The sequence below is a fragment of the Schistocerca serialis genome, unplaced genomic scaffold (genome assembly GCF_023864345.2).
Source record: "Schistocerca serialis cubense isolate TAMUIC-IGC-003099 unplaced genomic scaffold, iqSchSeri2.2 HiC_scaffold_1362, whole genome shotgun sequence".
In the NCBI taxonomy this organism is placed as follows: domain Eukaryota; kingdom Metazoa; phylum Arthropoda; class Insecta; order Orthoptera; family Acrididae; genus Schistocerca; species Schistocerca serialis.
In genome coordinates, this window is record NW_026047583.1 from 30,350,967 (window position 1) to 30,366,453 (window position 15,487).

The 15,487-nt window shown below is 50.2% G+C and overlaps 1 protein-coding gene across 1 annotated transcript in view; it reads right to left on the reverse strand.

Moving 5' to 3' along the window:
- Positions 1 to 5,654: 5,654 nt before the first annotated feature.
- The window catches only part of LOC126440370 (uncharacterized), a 95,114-nt gene continuing 85,281 nt past the window's right edge, over positions 5,655 to 15,487 (reverse strand). Inside the window, exons 3-4 of the mRNA XM_050090658.1 lie at positions 11,039 to 11,988; positions 5,655 to 5,689 (exon numbers count right to left, since the gene is read on the reverse strand). Of these exons, the coding sequence (XP_049946615.1) occupies positions 5,655 to 5,689; positions 11,039 to 11,988 (985 nt within the window). The remainder of the gene's footprint in view (positions 5,690 to 11,038; positions 11,989 to 15,487) is intronic.

Sequence of the window (15,487 nt, forward strand, 5' to 3'; positions counted from 1 at the left end):
CCGGCAGTGTGCCTTTCCGGCAGTGTGCCTTTCCGGCAGTGTGCCTTTCCGGCAGTGTGCCTTTCCGGCAGTGTGCCTTTCCGGCAGTGTGCCTTTCCGGCAGTGTGCCTTTCCGGCAGTGTGCCTTTCCGGCAGTGTGCCTTTCCGGCAGTGTGCCTTTCCGGCAGTGTGCCTTTCCGGCAGTGTGCCTTTCCGGCAGTGTGCCTTTCCGGCAGTGTGCCTTTCCGGCAGTGTGCCTTTCCGGCAGTGTGCCTTTCCGGCAGTGTGCCTTTCCGGCAGTGTGCCTTTCCGGCAGTGTGCCTTTCCGGCAGTGTGCCTTTCCGGCAGTGTGCCTTTCCGGCAGTGTGCCTTTCCGGCAGTGTGCCTTTCCGGCAGTGTGCCTTTCCGGCAGTGTGCCTTTCCGGCAGTGTGCCTTTCCGGCAGTGTGCCTTTCCGGCAGTGTGCCTTTCCGGCAGTGTGCCTTTCCGGCAGTGTGCCTTTCCGGCAGTGTGCCTTTCCGGCAGTGTGCCTTTCCGGCAGTGTGCCTTTCCGGCAGTGTGCCTTTCCGGCAGTGTGCCTTTCCGGCAGTGTGCCTTTCCGGCAGTGTGCCTTTCCGGCAGTGTGCCTTTCCGGCAGTGTGCCTTTCCGGCAGTGTGCCTTTCCGGCAGTGTGCCTTTCCGGCAGTGTGCCTTTCCGGCAGTGTGCCTTTCCGGCAGTGTGCCTTTCCGGCAGTGTGCCTTTCCGGCAGTGTGCCTTTCCGGCAGTGTGCCTTTCCGGCAGTGTGCCTTTCCGGCAGTGTGCCTTTCCGGCAGTGTGCCTTTCCGGCAGTGTGCCTTTCCGGCAGTGTGCCTTTCCGGCAGTGTGCCTTTCCGGCAGTGTGCCTTTCCGGCAGTGTGCCTTTCCGGCAGTGTGCCTTTCCGGCAGTGTGCCTTTCCGGCAGTGTGCCTTTCCGGCAGTGTGCCTTTCCGGCAGTGTGCCTTTCCGGCAGTGTGCCTTTCCGGCAGTGTGCCTTTCCGGCAGTGTGCCTTTCCGGCAGTGTGCCTTTCCGGCAGTGTGCCTTTCCGGCAGTGTGCCTTTCCGGCAGTGTGCCTTTCCGGCAGTGTGCCTTTCCGGCAGTGTGCCTTTCCGGCAGTGTGCCTTTCCGGCAGTGTGCCTTTCCGGCAGTGTGCCTTTCCGGCAGTGTGCCTTTCCGGCAGTGTGCCTTTCCGGCAGTGTGCCTTTCCGGCAGTGTGCCTTTCCGGCAGTGTGCCTTTCCGGCAGTGTGCCTTTCCGGCAGTGTGCCTTTCCGGCAGTGTGCCTTTCCGGCAGTGTGCCTTTCCGGCAGTGTGCCTTTCCGGCAGTGTGCCTTTCCGGCAGTGTGCCTTTCCGGCAGTGTGCCTTTCCGGCAGTGTGCCTTTCCGGCAGTGTGCCTTTCCGGCAGTGTGCCTTTCCGGCAGTGTGCCTTTCCGGCAGTGTGCCTTTCCGGCAGTGTGCCTTTCCGGCAGTGTGCCTTTCCGGCAGTGTGCCTTTCCGGCAGTGTGCCTTTCCGGCAGTGTGCCTTTCCGGCAGTGTGCCTTTCCGGCAGTGTGCCTTTCCGGCAGTGTGCCTTTCCGGCAGTGTGCCTTTCCGGCAGTGTGCCTTTCCGGCAGTGTGCCTTTCCGGCAGTGTGCCTTTCCGGCAGTGTGCCTTTCCGGCAGTGTGCCTTTCCGGCAGTGTGCCTTTCCGGCAGTGTGCCTTTCCGGCAGTGTGCCTTTCCGGCAGTGTGCCTTTCCGGCAGTGTGCCTTTCCGGCAGTGTGCCTTTCCGGCAGTGTGCCTTTCCGGCAGTGTGCCTTTCCGGCAGTGTGCCTTTCCGGCAGTGTGCCTTTCCGGCAGTGTGCCTTTCCGGCAGTGTGCCTTTCCGGCAGTGTGCCTTTCCGGCAGTGTGCCTTTCCGGCAGTGTGCCTTTCCGGCAGTGTGCCTTTCCGGCAGTGTGCCTTTCCGGCAGTGTGCCTTTCCGGCAGTGTGCCTTTCCGGCAGTGTGCCTTTCCGGCAGTGTGCCTTTCCGGCAGTGTGCCTTTCCGGCAGTGTGCCTTTCCGGCAGTGTGCCTTTCCGGCAGTGTGCCTTTCCGGCAGTGTGCCTTTCCGGCAGTGTGCCTTTCCGGCAGTGTGCCTTTCCGGCAGTGTGCCTTTCCGGCAGTGTGCCTTTCCGGCAGTGTGCCTTTCCGGCAGTGTGCCTTTCCGGCAGTGTGCCTTTCCGGCAGTGTGCCTTTCCGGCAGTGTGCCTTTCCGGCAGTGTGCCTTTCCGGCAGTGTGCCTTTCCGGCAGTGTGCCTTTCCGGCAGTGTGCCTTTCCGGCAGTGTGCCTTTCCGGCAGTGTGCCTTTCCGGCAGTGTGCCTTTCCGGCAGTGTGCCTTTCCGGCAGTGTAGTTTGACAACCTCTTGTATTGTACTGTGCGCATATATATATATATATATATATATATATATATATATATATATATATAATTTGGGGGGGTTTACGTCGGTCCTAGTGTTTCCTTCGCCCTTGGGTGTTTTGTGAAGACGTAGTGCTGTCTGTCTTCGCCCTTGCCTAAAAATATTCCATCGTTGTACCAGTGATTGGACGTTAGGCGCATTGGTTAGTCGGTCGGTCTACGCTTAATCTGCCCCTAGTTTGAGTAGTTTTAGTTGCTATCCTCTTGCGTCGCTACTACTCTTCACTGCCTGTCTCACCCTACCTTATGTTTGAATTACTTTCCCAGGCCGACCCTTGGAACACTTGCTGAGAACTGCTTGTCCTGATTCCTTAGATTGTGGTCTTTGTTTTAAGGATATTTGTAATTCACTAATTATTGTTGATGTGGCCTTCGGCCGAGCAATAATTTCACTTCTGATATGTCTGCGTAAGCAGAAGAAACTAACGATCAAAGTCCGAAAAGAATTTATTGGGCTGTTCAATTAACCAAAACAAATTCTCCAAGTATAACACCAACACACAAAAGTGATCCGTCTTCGAATCACAACTACATACAACAATAAGATAGAAAACAACTGAAATAATATCCTCCTAGTCTCCGCCAGAGACTTCTCCGATATACCGAGCCTAATCCAGAGATCAGCGAGAAGATCAAAGCCGGGCTGCCGCGGCGGCAGCCATCCACGTCTGCTGGCGGTCGATGAACTGCCGGTGTGTGGCCGAGCGCCGGCCTTTATAGCGCTTCGGCGGATGAGTACCTCGGAACTACTTTCCGTCACGTGGTTTGACGTGTGAAAATAGTTCCGGGATCTGCAGCGACCTCTTCCTTATGTTTATGTGGGCCGGTAGTGGCCCCTGGTGTCTGCTGGTGTCTTTGCTGTGGTGTTGGTGTTGTGGTTGTTGCTGTGGCCATTCATCAATACTGCCTGCCGGTCGTGTAGTGCTTCGGGTTGCCCGCGCTGTCAGTTTCGTTGCTGATGCTCTAGGCGCCGTTATGTCGGGTGGAGAAGGCCTCAGCAACTTCTTTGGTGATAAGGCCTTCAGCCGTGTTACAATAAGTTTTTTAAGCAAACTTGTTTTAAAAGCAACGTATTTATTTTAAAAGTGCAATTTGGAATTGTTCTTTTGACTTCTAATTCAGACCTTCAGCCGTTTGTTGTTTGAGGTTATTGTTGGTGGCCTTCGGCCCTAAAATTGTGGATATTTTTTTCTGTGCTATCACACAGTCAGTCGTCTTTTTAAGAGATCGTTTTAAAATTTTAATTTCTATAAATAAAGTTTACGTATTTGTTGTGCAACTGAGAGTAACTGATTACGGCTCCATCCACAATCGTAACCTTATCCTGCTCCATTCTGAGAAACGAGCTCTCAAAATCCGCTGAGTTTCGATTGCGCCAAAAGTCGCACAAATCTGAAGGCTGTAAATTCAACTAAATACTTAAGGATTACAATTACAAATAACGCCCCTCAAACCTTCCTCTCTTGGCCTAAGCCGGCGGGTCCATGGGATCGCATTTATTTGCACTTCGCCGGCCCCTTCTTCAGCTACCAATGGCTTCTCGTCACCGATGCTTTTTCACGTTTTCCGTTCGTTATCCGTCGTACCAGCACCACTGCGGAAGCGACCCTCGCTGCTCTCAAGAAAGATTTTTCCTTGGAAGGGTTGCCGCTAACAATTGTTACCGATAACGGCCCTCAATTCCAGAGCCAGATATTCGCGACGTTTTGTTCTGCCAACGGCATCCAACATGTCCTCACTCCGCTCTTTCACCCGCAATCGAACGGCAAGGCCGAACGCCTCGTCCGAACATTTAAGGCCCAAATGTCAAAATATGCCTCCACCCACACTTTGGACGAGTCGCGGACATTGTTCCTCAGTTCCTATCGGTCGAGGCCCATCGGCTCCCGTAGTCCGGCTGAACTTCTGCATGGCCGGCAACCTCGTACCCTTTGGCACCTCCTCCGGCCCGGACCCAAACAATGGGTTCCGACTGCACAGGCTCCCTTTGTTCCGGGATCCCTTATCTAGGCGCGAGGTTTCGGCCCGAGAGCCGGATGGATTGAGGGGGTGATCGTCCAGCCGCAAGGCCGTCAGCTCTATGATGTCCGCATTGCCGACAAAGTGGTCTGCCGGCACCGCAACCAACTCCAGCGCTGATATCAGGGTCTTCCCGGCAAACCGCTCTGCCGCCTTCTTCCGGCCGCCCGGATGTGATCTCTTCCGCCTGTGGTTGGCGTGCAGGGGTGCCAGACCCCATCTAGCAGCAACAGCAGTCATCTCGACAGCGGCTGCAGGCTCCACCGGCTCCTCCGCCGGCCCGACCGGCTGCGCCATCCGCCAGCGTTGACGATGCCCCCGTGACCTTGGTACCGCCGCCGCCGGTGTCGCAGCCTAGCCAGTGACGCCCACGCAGTCCACTTTTCGGGCAGCATCCCGCGGACGTCGATGAACCTATGCCCCTGGAACCATCGCGGCCGGCTTCCCCGCCTCTTCCACAACGCAGCTCTACCCGTCTGGCCTGCCACGCCGCGCCCTACTCTGCGGGGCCGAGTTTTCACCGCCTCCTACACGAGGCCGCCAAGACTGAGTAGGACGACGTCGCCCTCCTCTCCCCCCCCCCCCCCCCCAGGAAGGGAGGTGTGTACTGTCTGCCATCGGGTTCCCCTAAATGGCAGGCAGCACCGCATAACAGCCACGCTATGAGGGGAAACAAACCAACAGGCGAAGACATCAGGTAAACACGTCAAAGATTCCAGTCGATTAATAGGAACCTTTCCTTGCAGAGGTCACCGCGAGATAGCCAGCCACAGATTCCTACACTGGGTTTCTATTGGCTCCAGCTCACTATATAGGCCCGGCCAGTCGAAGGAAGATCAGTCTTCGTCCGCATCTAATGGCAACCGCTATAGCAGAGTCTGTGAGAAGATATCACCAGAGCCGCTGTACTGCACCGCCGATCGAAGTACCAGTCGACCGAGAGGAACCACATCTGACTAGATCGTTTGACGTCTACATCTGTTATACAGCCAGCTATTGTATTGTAGAAGTTACGTTCAATAAATGTTTAAATACTACAATGTACTAGCTTTCCAGCGTGTGTCTTTGTATTTCTATGAATCAGTCAAATAATGTTAGTAGGAATGATCAAACTCTGGTTTTCCACTGGTAAATATACGAGACTTACAGTGATCTCGCATATAGAAACAATATTGCAGAGTTTACTTTGTTTATACATCGTAATCACTTGTCTTCACTCAACATGGGAGTCCACCTGGCTGAAAATGAAGTCACCCATACAATTTCAGCATAACAAACTGGATTGCGAAATTATTTAACATCGACGATGCATTTCACCGCTTTGTGGCATCACCAGATTGTGTAAAAGAACCTGTATATGTAATCCATCTGGCATAAAGCCATACAAAATGGAAAATGGACACAACAATGGCAGTAGCCCACAGATGTTTTAAAAGAATGATGGTAGGCAGTAGCAGAGCAAACCTGTTTCTGATTGGTCTAGAGAAAAGGGGTTGGGAAAGGGAGTACTCGGCGCTAAATTTGTTAGCAACATTTATCTGCAAGGTCGTCGGTACATTACGACAGGTTTGCTGTGGCGGACTGTCCTCTCCCCCAGTGACTGAGTGCTATTTGTGGCAGCCACTAGGTCTCTTGCGTGTGCACAGATACGTATTGTTTAAATAACGCAAATTTCTGCTCCACACCTGGGGAGACGGTCTGGTGTAGTGTTAGGCAGACATGCAGTGTTCTCCCATTCGTGACTCTGTGGCCGCGACCGCACAGGGAGTTCGGTACCCTGCTGGCATTATCCAGTGAACACAGGGGAGGAGATCCCCGTCATCCAGGTATGTATTAGTAGCGTTCTTTGAATTTACACCGACGTGTTGGGATCTGTTTGCTTTTATATTACAGCGGGCAGGAGACTTTTCGGCCAAAACTGATACGGCAGCAGTGTCAGCCACCAGGCTGGAGATGACCACACCCCAACGTTCTCAGCAGTTGCTCCGCATGTTCGCGGTCATATTCCAAACAGCAGTTTCCGCGGCTATCCATCCACAGTTTGCAGTCAAAGGGGTAAGCTACCGTCAGCGAACTGATGTTCGCTGAGGTGGTTTCAGTTATTGGACGGTGGTATCTCTAGGTGCGTATTTTATAGCGCTGTACAGCATCTGAAACAGTATCTTCCGTTGGAGGCATCGGTATTTTATTATGTCGTCACACAATATAGTAATGTAGTGGTGGTTTGGAAGGGGTTTGTCTATTGGAGTGTGGTATTTCTTATGTTACATACTTGGTTAGACATCTGTAGCGCTTACAGAAATTGCTATGACATAATTTCTACCAATACATTAGTTTCTAACACATACACGATGACGTCCCAAAAACACACACACACACACACACACACACACACACACACACACACACACACACACACACACACACACACACACACACTAGTGATGGAGTGGTGACTTAGCAATGATAAATAAATAAGACCTATGCTTCGTTGTGATTGCCTGAGGGCATCAAGAAATTGACCAGACGTCGAAACAGTGGGGTGGATCTTGTGTGATTCGACGCAATAATTATAATTTAGGGAAGCCCGAAAAATTACGAAAATGGGCGAAAAATGCGTAAAATTGGGAAGATACCAAAAATATGGGAAATTAAGGAAAATTGCCGAAGAATTTTATAAATTAGAAATCCTTTCAGTACAGAGTACAACTGACTGGGCTCATGCAGTTCAGCTGTACCTGTTGTTGTTGTGGTCTTCAGTCCTGAGACTGGTTGGATGCAGCTCTCCATGCTAATCTATCCTGTTCAAGCTCCTTTATCTCCCAGTACCTACTGCAACCTACATCCTTCTGAATCTGCTTAGCGTATTCATCTCTTGGTCTCCCTCTACGATTTTTACCAACCACACTGCCCTCCAATGCTAAATTTTTGATCCCTTGGTGCCTCAAAACATGTCCTACCAACCGATCCCTTCTTCTAGTCAAGTTGTGCCACAAACTTCTCTTCTCCCCAATCCTATTCAATACCTCCTCATTAGTTACGTGATCTACCCACCTTATCTTCAGCATTCTTCTGTAGCACCACATTTCGAAAGCTTCTATTCTCTTCTTGTCCAAACTAGTTATCGTCCATGTTTCACTTCCATACATGGCTATACCCCATACAAATACTTTCAGAAACGACTTCCTGACACTTAAATCTATACTCGATGTTAACAAATTCCTCTTCTTGAGAAACGCTTTCCTTGCCATTGCCAGTCTACATTTTATATCCTCTCTACTTCGACCATCATCGGTTATTTTACTCCATAAATAGCAAAACTCCTTTACTACTTTAAGTGTCTCATTTCCTAATCTAATTCCCTCAGCATCATCCGACTTAATTCGACTACATTCCATTATCCTCGTTTTGCTTTTGTTGATGTTCATCTTATATACTCCTTTCAAGACACTGTCCATTCCGTTCAACTGCTCTTCCAGGTCCTTTGCTGTCCCTGACAGAATTAAAATGTCGTTGGCAAATCTCAAAGTTTTTGTTTCTTCTCCATGGGTTTTAATTCTTACTCCAAACTTTTCTTTTGTTCTGCTGTTCAATTTGGAACACAACCTACAACCAGCTTAGAGACAGAAGTGGTGACACTTTCTGCAGGACCTGACCATCATTTTGCAGGACAATGCTAAAGCACGTACAGTGCAAGATGTTACTGATTTGTTTGACTGATGGCGCTGCTAAGTGCTATACCACCTACTGCACTCCGCTAATTTAAGCCCTTGTGAGTTCAACTCGATTTCTAAACTGAAAGAAACACTTAAGGTCATTCGCTTCAGAACTGCTACAAATTCGTCCAGCAATAGACCGCGCCGCTCGAACTCTCAACACAACTGGCACTGCTAAGAGTATTCAAGCGATTTCCACATCGCTGGCAAACGGGTCATACACAATGCTGGTGACTACTTTGAAGGTCAGTCAAACTTTGAAACACAGGAGCTGTAAATAAATAGTTACCACTATTAAAGTTCCAACCCTTGTAGATGAGTTTTTATCATGGCTGGTTCCCCAAGGCTATCAGTAGGGGTCTCGTTTCGATTTAGGTCTTTTAGTGCTCTGTCAAATTCTTCACGCAGTATCATATCTCCCATTTCATCTTCTTCTACGTCCTCTTTCGTTTCCACAATACTGTCCTCAAGTACACCGCCCCTTTAAAGACCCTCTATATACTCCTTCCCCGTTAATGTTTTCCCTTCTTTGCTTAGGATGGGTTTTCCATCTCAGCAATCATGATTATCATACAAGTGGTTCTCTTTCCTAAAAAGGGCTCCTTAATTTTCCTGTTGGCAGTATCTACCTTACTCATAGTGATGCATGCTTCTACATGCTTCTTACATTTGTCGTCTAGCCATCCCTGCTTAGCCATTTTGCACTTCTGTCGATATCGCTTTTGGGACTTTGTATTCCTTTTTGCCTGCTTCATTTACTGCATTTTTGTATTCTCTCCTATCATCAATTACATTCAATATCTTTTATTATCCAAGAATTTCTACTAGCCCTCGTCTTTTTACCCGGTGCCTTCACTATTCCTTCTTTCAAAGCTACTCATTCTTCTTCCACTGTATTTCTTTCCTCTGTTATTGTCAATGGCTCACTAATACTCACTCTGAAACTCTCTATAACCTCTGTCTCGTTCAGTTTATGCTGGTTCCATCTCCATAAATTCCTACCTTTTTGCAGTTTCTTCAATTTTGATCTACAGTTCATAACCAATATATTGTGGTCAGAGACCACATCTGTCCCTGGAATTGTCTTAAAATTTAAAATCTGGTTGCTGAATCACTGTCGTACCATTACATAATCTATCTGAAACCTTCCAGTGTCTCCAGGCCTCTTCCATGTATAGCACCTTCTTTCATGATACTTAAACCAAACGTTAGCTACGATCAAGTTATGCTTTGTGCAAAATTCTGCCAGGTGGCTTCCCCTTTCATTCCTGACCCCCAATCCACATTCACCGACTGCTTCTCCTTCTCTTCCTTTTCTTACCAACGAATTCCTTTCCCCAATGACTATTAAATTTTCGTCTCCCTTGACTAGCTGAATAATTCCTTTTATCGCATTATACATTTCTTCATGCTCTTAATCATCTGCAGTGGTAGTTGGCATATAACCTTGTACTGTGGTAGGTGTGGGCTTCATGTCCATCTCGGCTACAATAATAGGTTCACTATGTTCTTCGTAGTAGCTTATCCGCGTTCCTACTTTTTTATTCATTATTAAACCTACTCCTGCATTACCACGATTTGATTTTGTATTTATAACCCGTATTCACGAGACCAGAAGTCTTGTTCCTCCTGCCACTGAACTTCACTAATCCACAATATATCTGTTCCAGTCAAAACCCGTTTTTAGTTAGAATGCGTTCTTATTAGTTAAAACTAGTTTTTACTGTGCCACTTGGTCAAAACGCGTTTTGCCTAGTAAAAACTAGTTTTAACTGGCTTTCGCTTTTGACCAGCAGTAAATTCTAGTTGTAACTAAGAGTATCAGTATCAACTAGTAAGAACGCGTTCTAATTAAGCTACTGGTATACAGAACTAGTTTTCACTAAATTTATTTAGGGTCAAATATTAAAATAAAGAGCAACTGATTGAAATAAAAACACCTTTTTTGTATTGTGCAAAGTAATATTTATTGGAATATTGATCATACATCCAAACACTTCCAGATAGTGAAAACAAGAAGGCGCCGACACGGACAGTTCCAGGCGCCAAAACCCCCCGCCTGGGCAGCGCTTCAGCGGCCGACAATACCCCAGCCCGCCAGTGGGCGCTTTTCGCCACAACAAACACGGTAGAGGGGCCAAGCACGTGCAGATCAGTTTGTACGTATTTATCATGTCAGATCTATATCAAGAATGGCGATGGAAAGAATAATTTGTGAGAAGGATGTTACAGACTGAAGAACACGACAAAAGAGGAAACCATTACAATGTTACGACAAAAGGATCTTACGATAAATTAGTGGACGCGACTGAAGAACCACAATATGATAAGAAAAAGACACAGAAGCAGTACATAAGATTAAATCGATTCAAGGTTATTAATATTTGTGGGACCAGCAAGTCAGTGACAAGAAGAGAGCCTGTGGAGTACTACTTACGTGTCGAAGAAATTTTCGACATTATTGAAGCAGCACAGATTAAACGTTGAAACTTCAAGAAAATAGGAAAGCGCAACAGTGGACACGATACACATTTATCTGTCTGTGTGAAACTTGTCAGCGCAAAAGGAGCATTAAGGAAAGGGGGCACATGTCGAAACCCATACTTCATTCAGAAATGAACAGTCGTTGCCAAGTTGATCTGATCGACATGCAGACTTCCCCCTGCGGGTTCGGGGGTTAGAATAGGCCCGCGGTATTCATGCCTGTCGTAAGATGCGACTAAAAGGAGTCCATACCCCTCAAGGGGGTAGTTAGCGCCTGCGTCCAGAGACGGACGGTTCCACGACCTATAATTGTGGTATTTTCGGTATTTCACTTCTCGTTTCTTCCTTCCTTTGGTTGGTTCCTTTCTTTCCTCTTCTCCATCTCACTGTCTTCCTTACTCTCTCCCTTGCCTTCTTCTCCCTTGCCTTCTTCTCCCTTGCCTTCTTCTCCCTTGCCTTCTTCTCCCTTGCCTTCTTCTCCCTTGCCTTCTTCTCCCTTGCCTTCTTCTCCCTTGCCTTCTTCTCCCTTGCCTTCTTCTCCCTTGCCTTCTTCTCCCTTGCCTTCTTCTCCCTTGCCTTCTTCTCCCTTGCCTTCTTCTCCCTTGCCTTCTTCTCCCTTGCCTTCTTCTCCCTTGCCTTCTTCTCCCTTGCCTTCTTCTCCCTTGCCTTCTTCTCCCTTGCCTTCTTCTCCCTTGCCTTCTTCTCCCTTGCCTTCTTCTCCCTTGCCTTCTTCTCCCTTGCCTTCTTCTCCCTTGCCTTCTTCTCCCTTGCCTTCTTCTCCCTTGCCTTCTTCTCCCTTGCCTTCTTCTCCCTTGCCTTCTTCTCCCTTGCCTTCTTCTCCCTTGCCTTCTTCTCCCTTGCCTTCTTCTCCCTTGCCTTCTTCTCCCTTGCCTTCTTCTCCCTTGCCTTCTTCTCCCTTGCCTTCTTCTCCCTTGCCTTCTTCTCCCTTGCCTTCTTCTCCCTTGCCTTCTTCTCCCTTGCCTTCTTCTCCCTTGCCTTCTTCTCCCTTGCCTTCTTCTCCCTTGCCTTCTTCTCCCTTGCCTTCTTCTCCCTTGCCTTCTTCTCCCTTGCCTTCTTCTCCCTTGCCTTCTTCTCCCTTGCCTTCTTCTCCCTTGCCTTCTTCTCCCTTGCCTTCTTCTCCCTTGCCTTCTTCTCCCTTGCCTTCTTCTCCCTTGCCTTCTTCTCCCTTGCCTTCTTCTCCCTTGCCTTCTTCTCCCCTGCCTTCTTCTCCCCTGCCTTCTTCTCCCCTGCCTTCTTCTCCCCTGCCTTCTTCTCCCCTGCCTTCTTCTCCCCTGCCTTCTTCTCCCCTGCCTTCTTCTCCCCTGCCTTCTTCTCCCCTGCCTTCTTCTCCCCTGCCTTCTTCTCCCCTGCCTTCTTCTCCCCTGCCTCCTCCTCCCCTGCCTCCTCCTCCCTCGCCTCCTCGTTTGAGACAGTCTGTCCTCTCTCTCTCTTCCCTTTCCTCTTCTTCCTTCCTCCCTGTGCGCGCCTGAAGGCCGTCCCACGCGTTCGCACGCGTACCCGGTGACGGGGTAACGCGTAATTACCCACCCTGGGTAGACAAGTAAGGCACGCACGTACCCCCTGGTAAAGACCAGGCCAAAGGAGGTTTGATCGCCTGAGCTGATACCTTCTGACCATGCCGATTGGTCCATCCGTCTGTTTCTCGGGAGGTGTGACCTGAGGTGTAAACATTCACCTAAGGCGGGAGTGCCCTCTGAGAGGGTCCCCATAAGGAAGGAGCGCACCATCGGAGACGCTGGCAATCATGGGGGATTCCTCCGCAATGGATTTCTCTTTTTCTCTCTCGACTTCTGCCCACAAACGGAAACATGACCAGCCAACAGTGACAAAAGTGCTACCGCCTGCCCCACAGTTCCTCGTCATTTCTCGATCTGAGGATGGAAAGGATTTTTCCTCTGTCAACCCTTTCGTTATCCAGAAGGTCGTAGATGCCATAGCCGGTACTGTTAAGTCTTGTACAAGGTTGTGTAATGGTACCTTGCTACTAGAAACTGAGAGCGCCTTTCAGGCACAGAAATTGCTTCGAGCCACACTCCTGTACACGTTCCCTGTCCGGGTGGAGGCTCACCGAACTTTGAATTCGTCTCGTGGTGTGGTCTATACTAGATCTCTTGAGGGATTGACTGACGAGGAGATTCAGTCTTTCCTCGCTGAGCAGGGCGTGACGGCTGTCCATAGGGTCATGAAAAGGGTCAACAAAGACCTTGTACCGACCCGGACACTTTTCTTGACCTTTGACAGTGTTCAGCTGCCATCGCGCATCAAAGCGGGCTACGAGGTTATTTCTGTTCGCCCCTATGTCCCGACACCTACGTGCTGCTACCAGTGTCAGCGTTTCAATCACACTCGCCAGTCTTGTTCCAATGCGGCTAAATGTCACTTGTGGCAGGGATGCCCATGAGGGTGACTGTCCACCTCCGTCTCCTCATTGTGTGAACTGTCAGGGTGACCATGCAGCGTCCTCCCGTGACTGTCCCATCTATAAGGAAGAACAATGTATCCAAGAAATTCGGGTCAAAGAGACAGTGTCCACCTCAGCTGCTCGCAAGCTATTTGCTAGTAGGAAGCCCACGCTGCTCCCAGCGGGTAAATACAGTACAGTCCTCGCCTCTCCACGGACTACCAGGGAGGTGGCAACCCAGACATGCGATCTGACCTTCAGCACCACGGTCGTCCGTTCAGCCAGTGCTAAGATCGCGCGGTCGACGTCTCCTCTTCCTCCCATCACCCCAAAGACACAAGCCCCTTCATCAGCTTCTGCTAAGGCGAAGACCCAGAAGTCAGATGCATGGGCCTTCAAGAAGGAACCGTCACGTGCAGACTTCCTACGTACCTCGACCTCCCAGCCATCGACCAGTACTTCCACCAAACGACCTTCCAAGAAGGCTCATAGGAAGCACAGTTCTCCTTCTCCGCCGCGGCGCATTTCTTCTCCTGCACCACCCAGCGGTTGCCGCCCCAGGCCGTCATCCATTTCGCCTGGCCGCACCGCTGGTAGCCAAACATCTGGCCGTTCACCAGCGGAGGAAGCTCCCCCTCCCGGCTATCTTACCAAAATGGCCGATGAACCTATAGAACCAATGGACGACGGCTGTCCGCCTACTGATAGCGGCGGCAGTGCTCGCTCGAAGCCAGGCCCTCAGCAGCCTTCGAGGTGACCCCTTCTTTCATCTTCCTTTTCTTCTTACGATGGCACTTATTCACTGGAATATTCGCAGCGTTCGCTCCAACCGAGAGGACTTGAAGTTGCTGCTTCACTTGCACCGTCTGCTCGTCTTAGCCCTCCAGGAAACGAAGCTACGCCCATGCGATCAAATTGCCTTGGCACACTACACCTCTGTGCGTTTTGACCTACCCCCTGTGGTAGGTATCCCAGCTCATGGAGGGGTTATGTTGCTGGTCCGGGATATTTACTACGATCGCATCACGTTGCACACCGGCCTGCAGGCAGATGCCATCCGCATTACTCTCCCCACTTTTACATTCTCCATTTGTACCGTTTACACTCCATCGTCATCTGCCGTTACCATGGCAGACATGATGCAACTTATTTCTCAGCTACCTGCACCATTTTTGTTAACTGGAGACTTCAATGCCCACCATCCCCTTTGGGGCTCTCCAGCATCCTGCCCGAGGGGCTCCCTGTTTGCAGACCTTTTCAACCAGCTCAATCTTGTCTGCCTCAATACTGGCGCCCCTACTTTTCTTTCGGACACATCTCTCACCTATTCCTATTTAGACCTCTCTATATGTACTCCCCAACTTGCACGCCGGTTTGAGTGGTACGCCCTTTCTGATACATATTCGAGCGACCACTTCCCGTGTGTTATCCATCTCCTGCAGCATACCCCCTCTCCGTGCTCCTCTAGTTGGACCATCTCCAAGGCAGACTGGGGGCTCTTCTCTTCCAGGGCGACCTTTCAGGATCAAACCTTCACAAGCTGCGATCGTCAGGTCGCACACCTCACGGAAGTCATTCTCGCTGCTGCTGAATATTCCATCCCTCATCCTACTTCTTCTCCACGTCGCGTGCCGGTCCCCTGGTGGACCGCAGCATGTAGAGACCCTTTACGTGCTCGTCGACGTGCTTTACGCACCTTTAAATGCCACCCCACAGTGGCGAATTGTATCAATTATAAACGATTACGTGCTAAGTGTCGTGGTATTATTAAAGAAAGCAAGAAAGCCAGCTGGGCTGCTTTCACAAGCACCTTCAACAGTTTTACTCCTTCTTCTGTTGTCTGGGGTAGCCTGCGCCGGCTATCTGGCGCTAAGGTCCACTCACCAGTTTCTGGCTTGACGGTCGCGAATGACGTCCTTGTGGCCCCTGAGGATGTCTCCAATGCCTTCGGGCGCTTTTTCGCAGAGGTTTCGAGCTCCGATCATTACCACCCTGCCTTCTTCCCCCGCAAACGGGCAGAGGAGGCTAGGCCACCTTACTTCCGCTCCTCGAATCGTGAAAGTTATAATGCCCCATTCACCATGCGGGAACTCGAAAACGCACTTGGCCGATCAGGGTCCTCCGCTCCAGGGCCTGATTCTATTCATATTCGGATGCTGAAGAACCTTTCTCCTGCGGGTAAAGGTTTTCTTCTTCGTACATACAATGACATCTGGATTGAGCGACATGTTCCCGCATGCTGGCACGAGTCTATTGTTGTCCCGATTCCTAAGCCGGGGAAGGACAAGCACTTGCCTTCCAGTAATCGACCTCTCTCGCTTACCAGCTGTGTCTGTAAAGTGACGGAGCGAATGGTTAACTCTCATTTGGTTTGACTGCTCGAGTCTCGACGCCTACTTACCAATGTACAATGT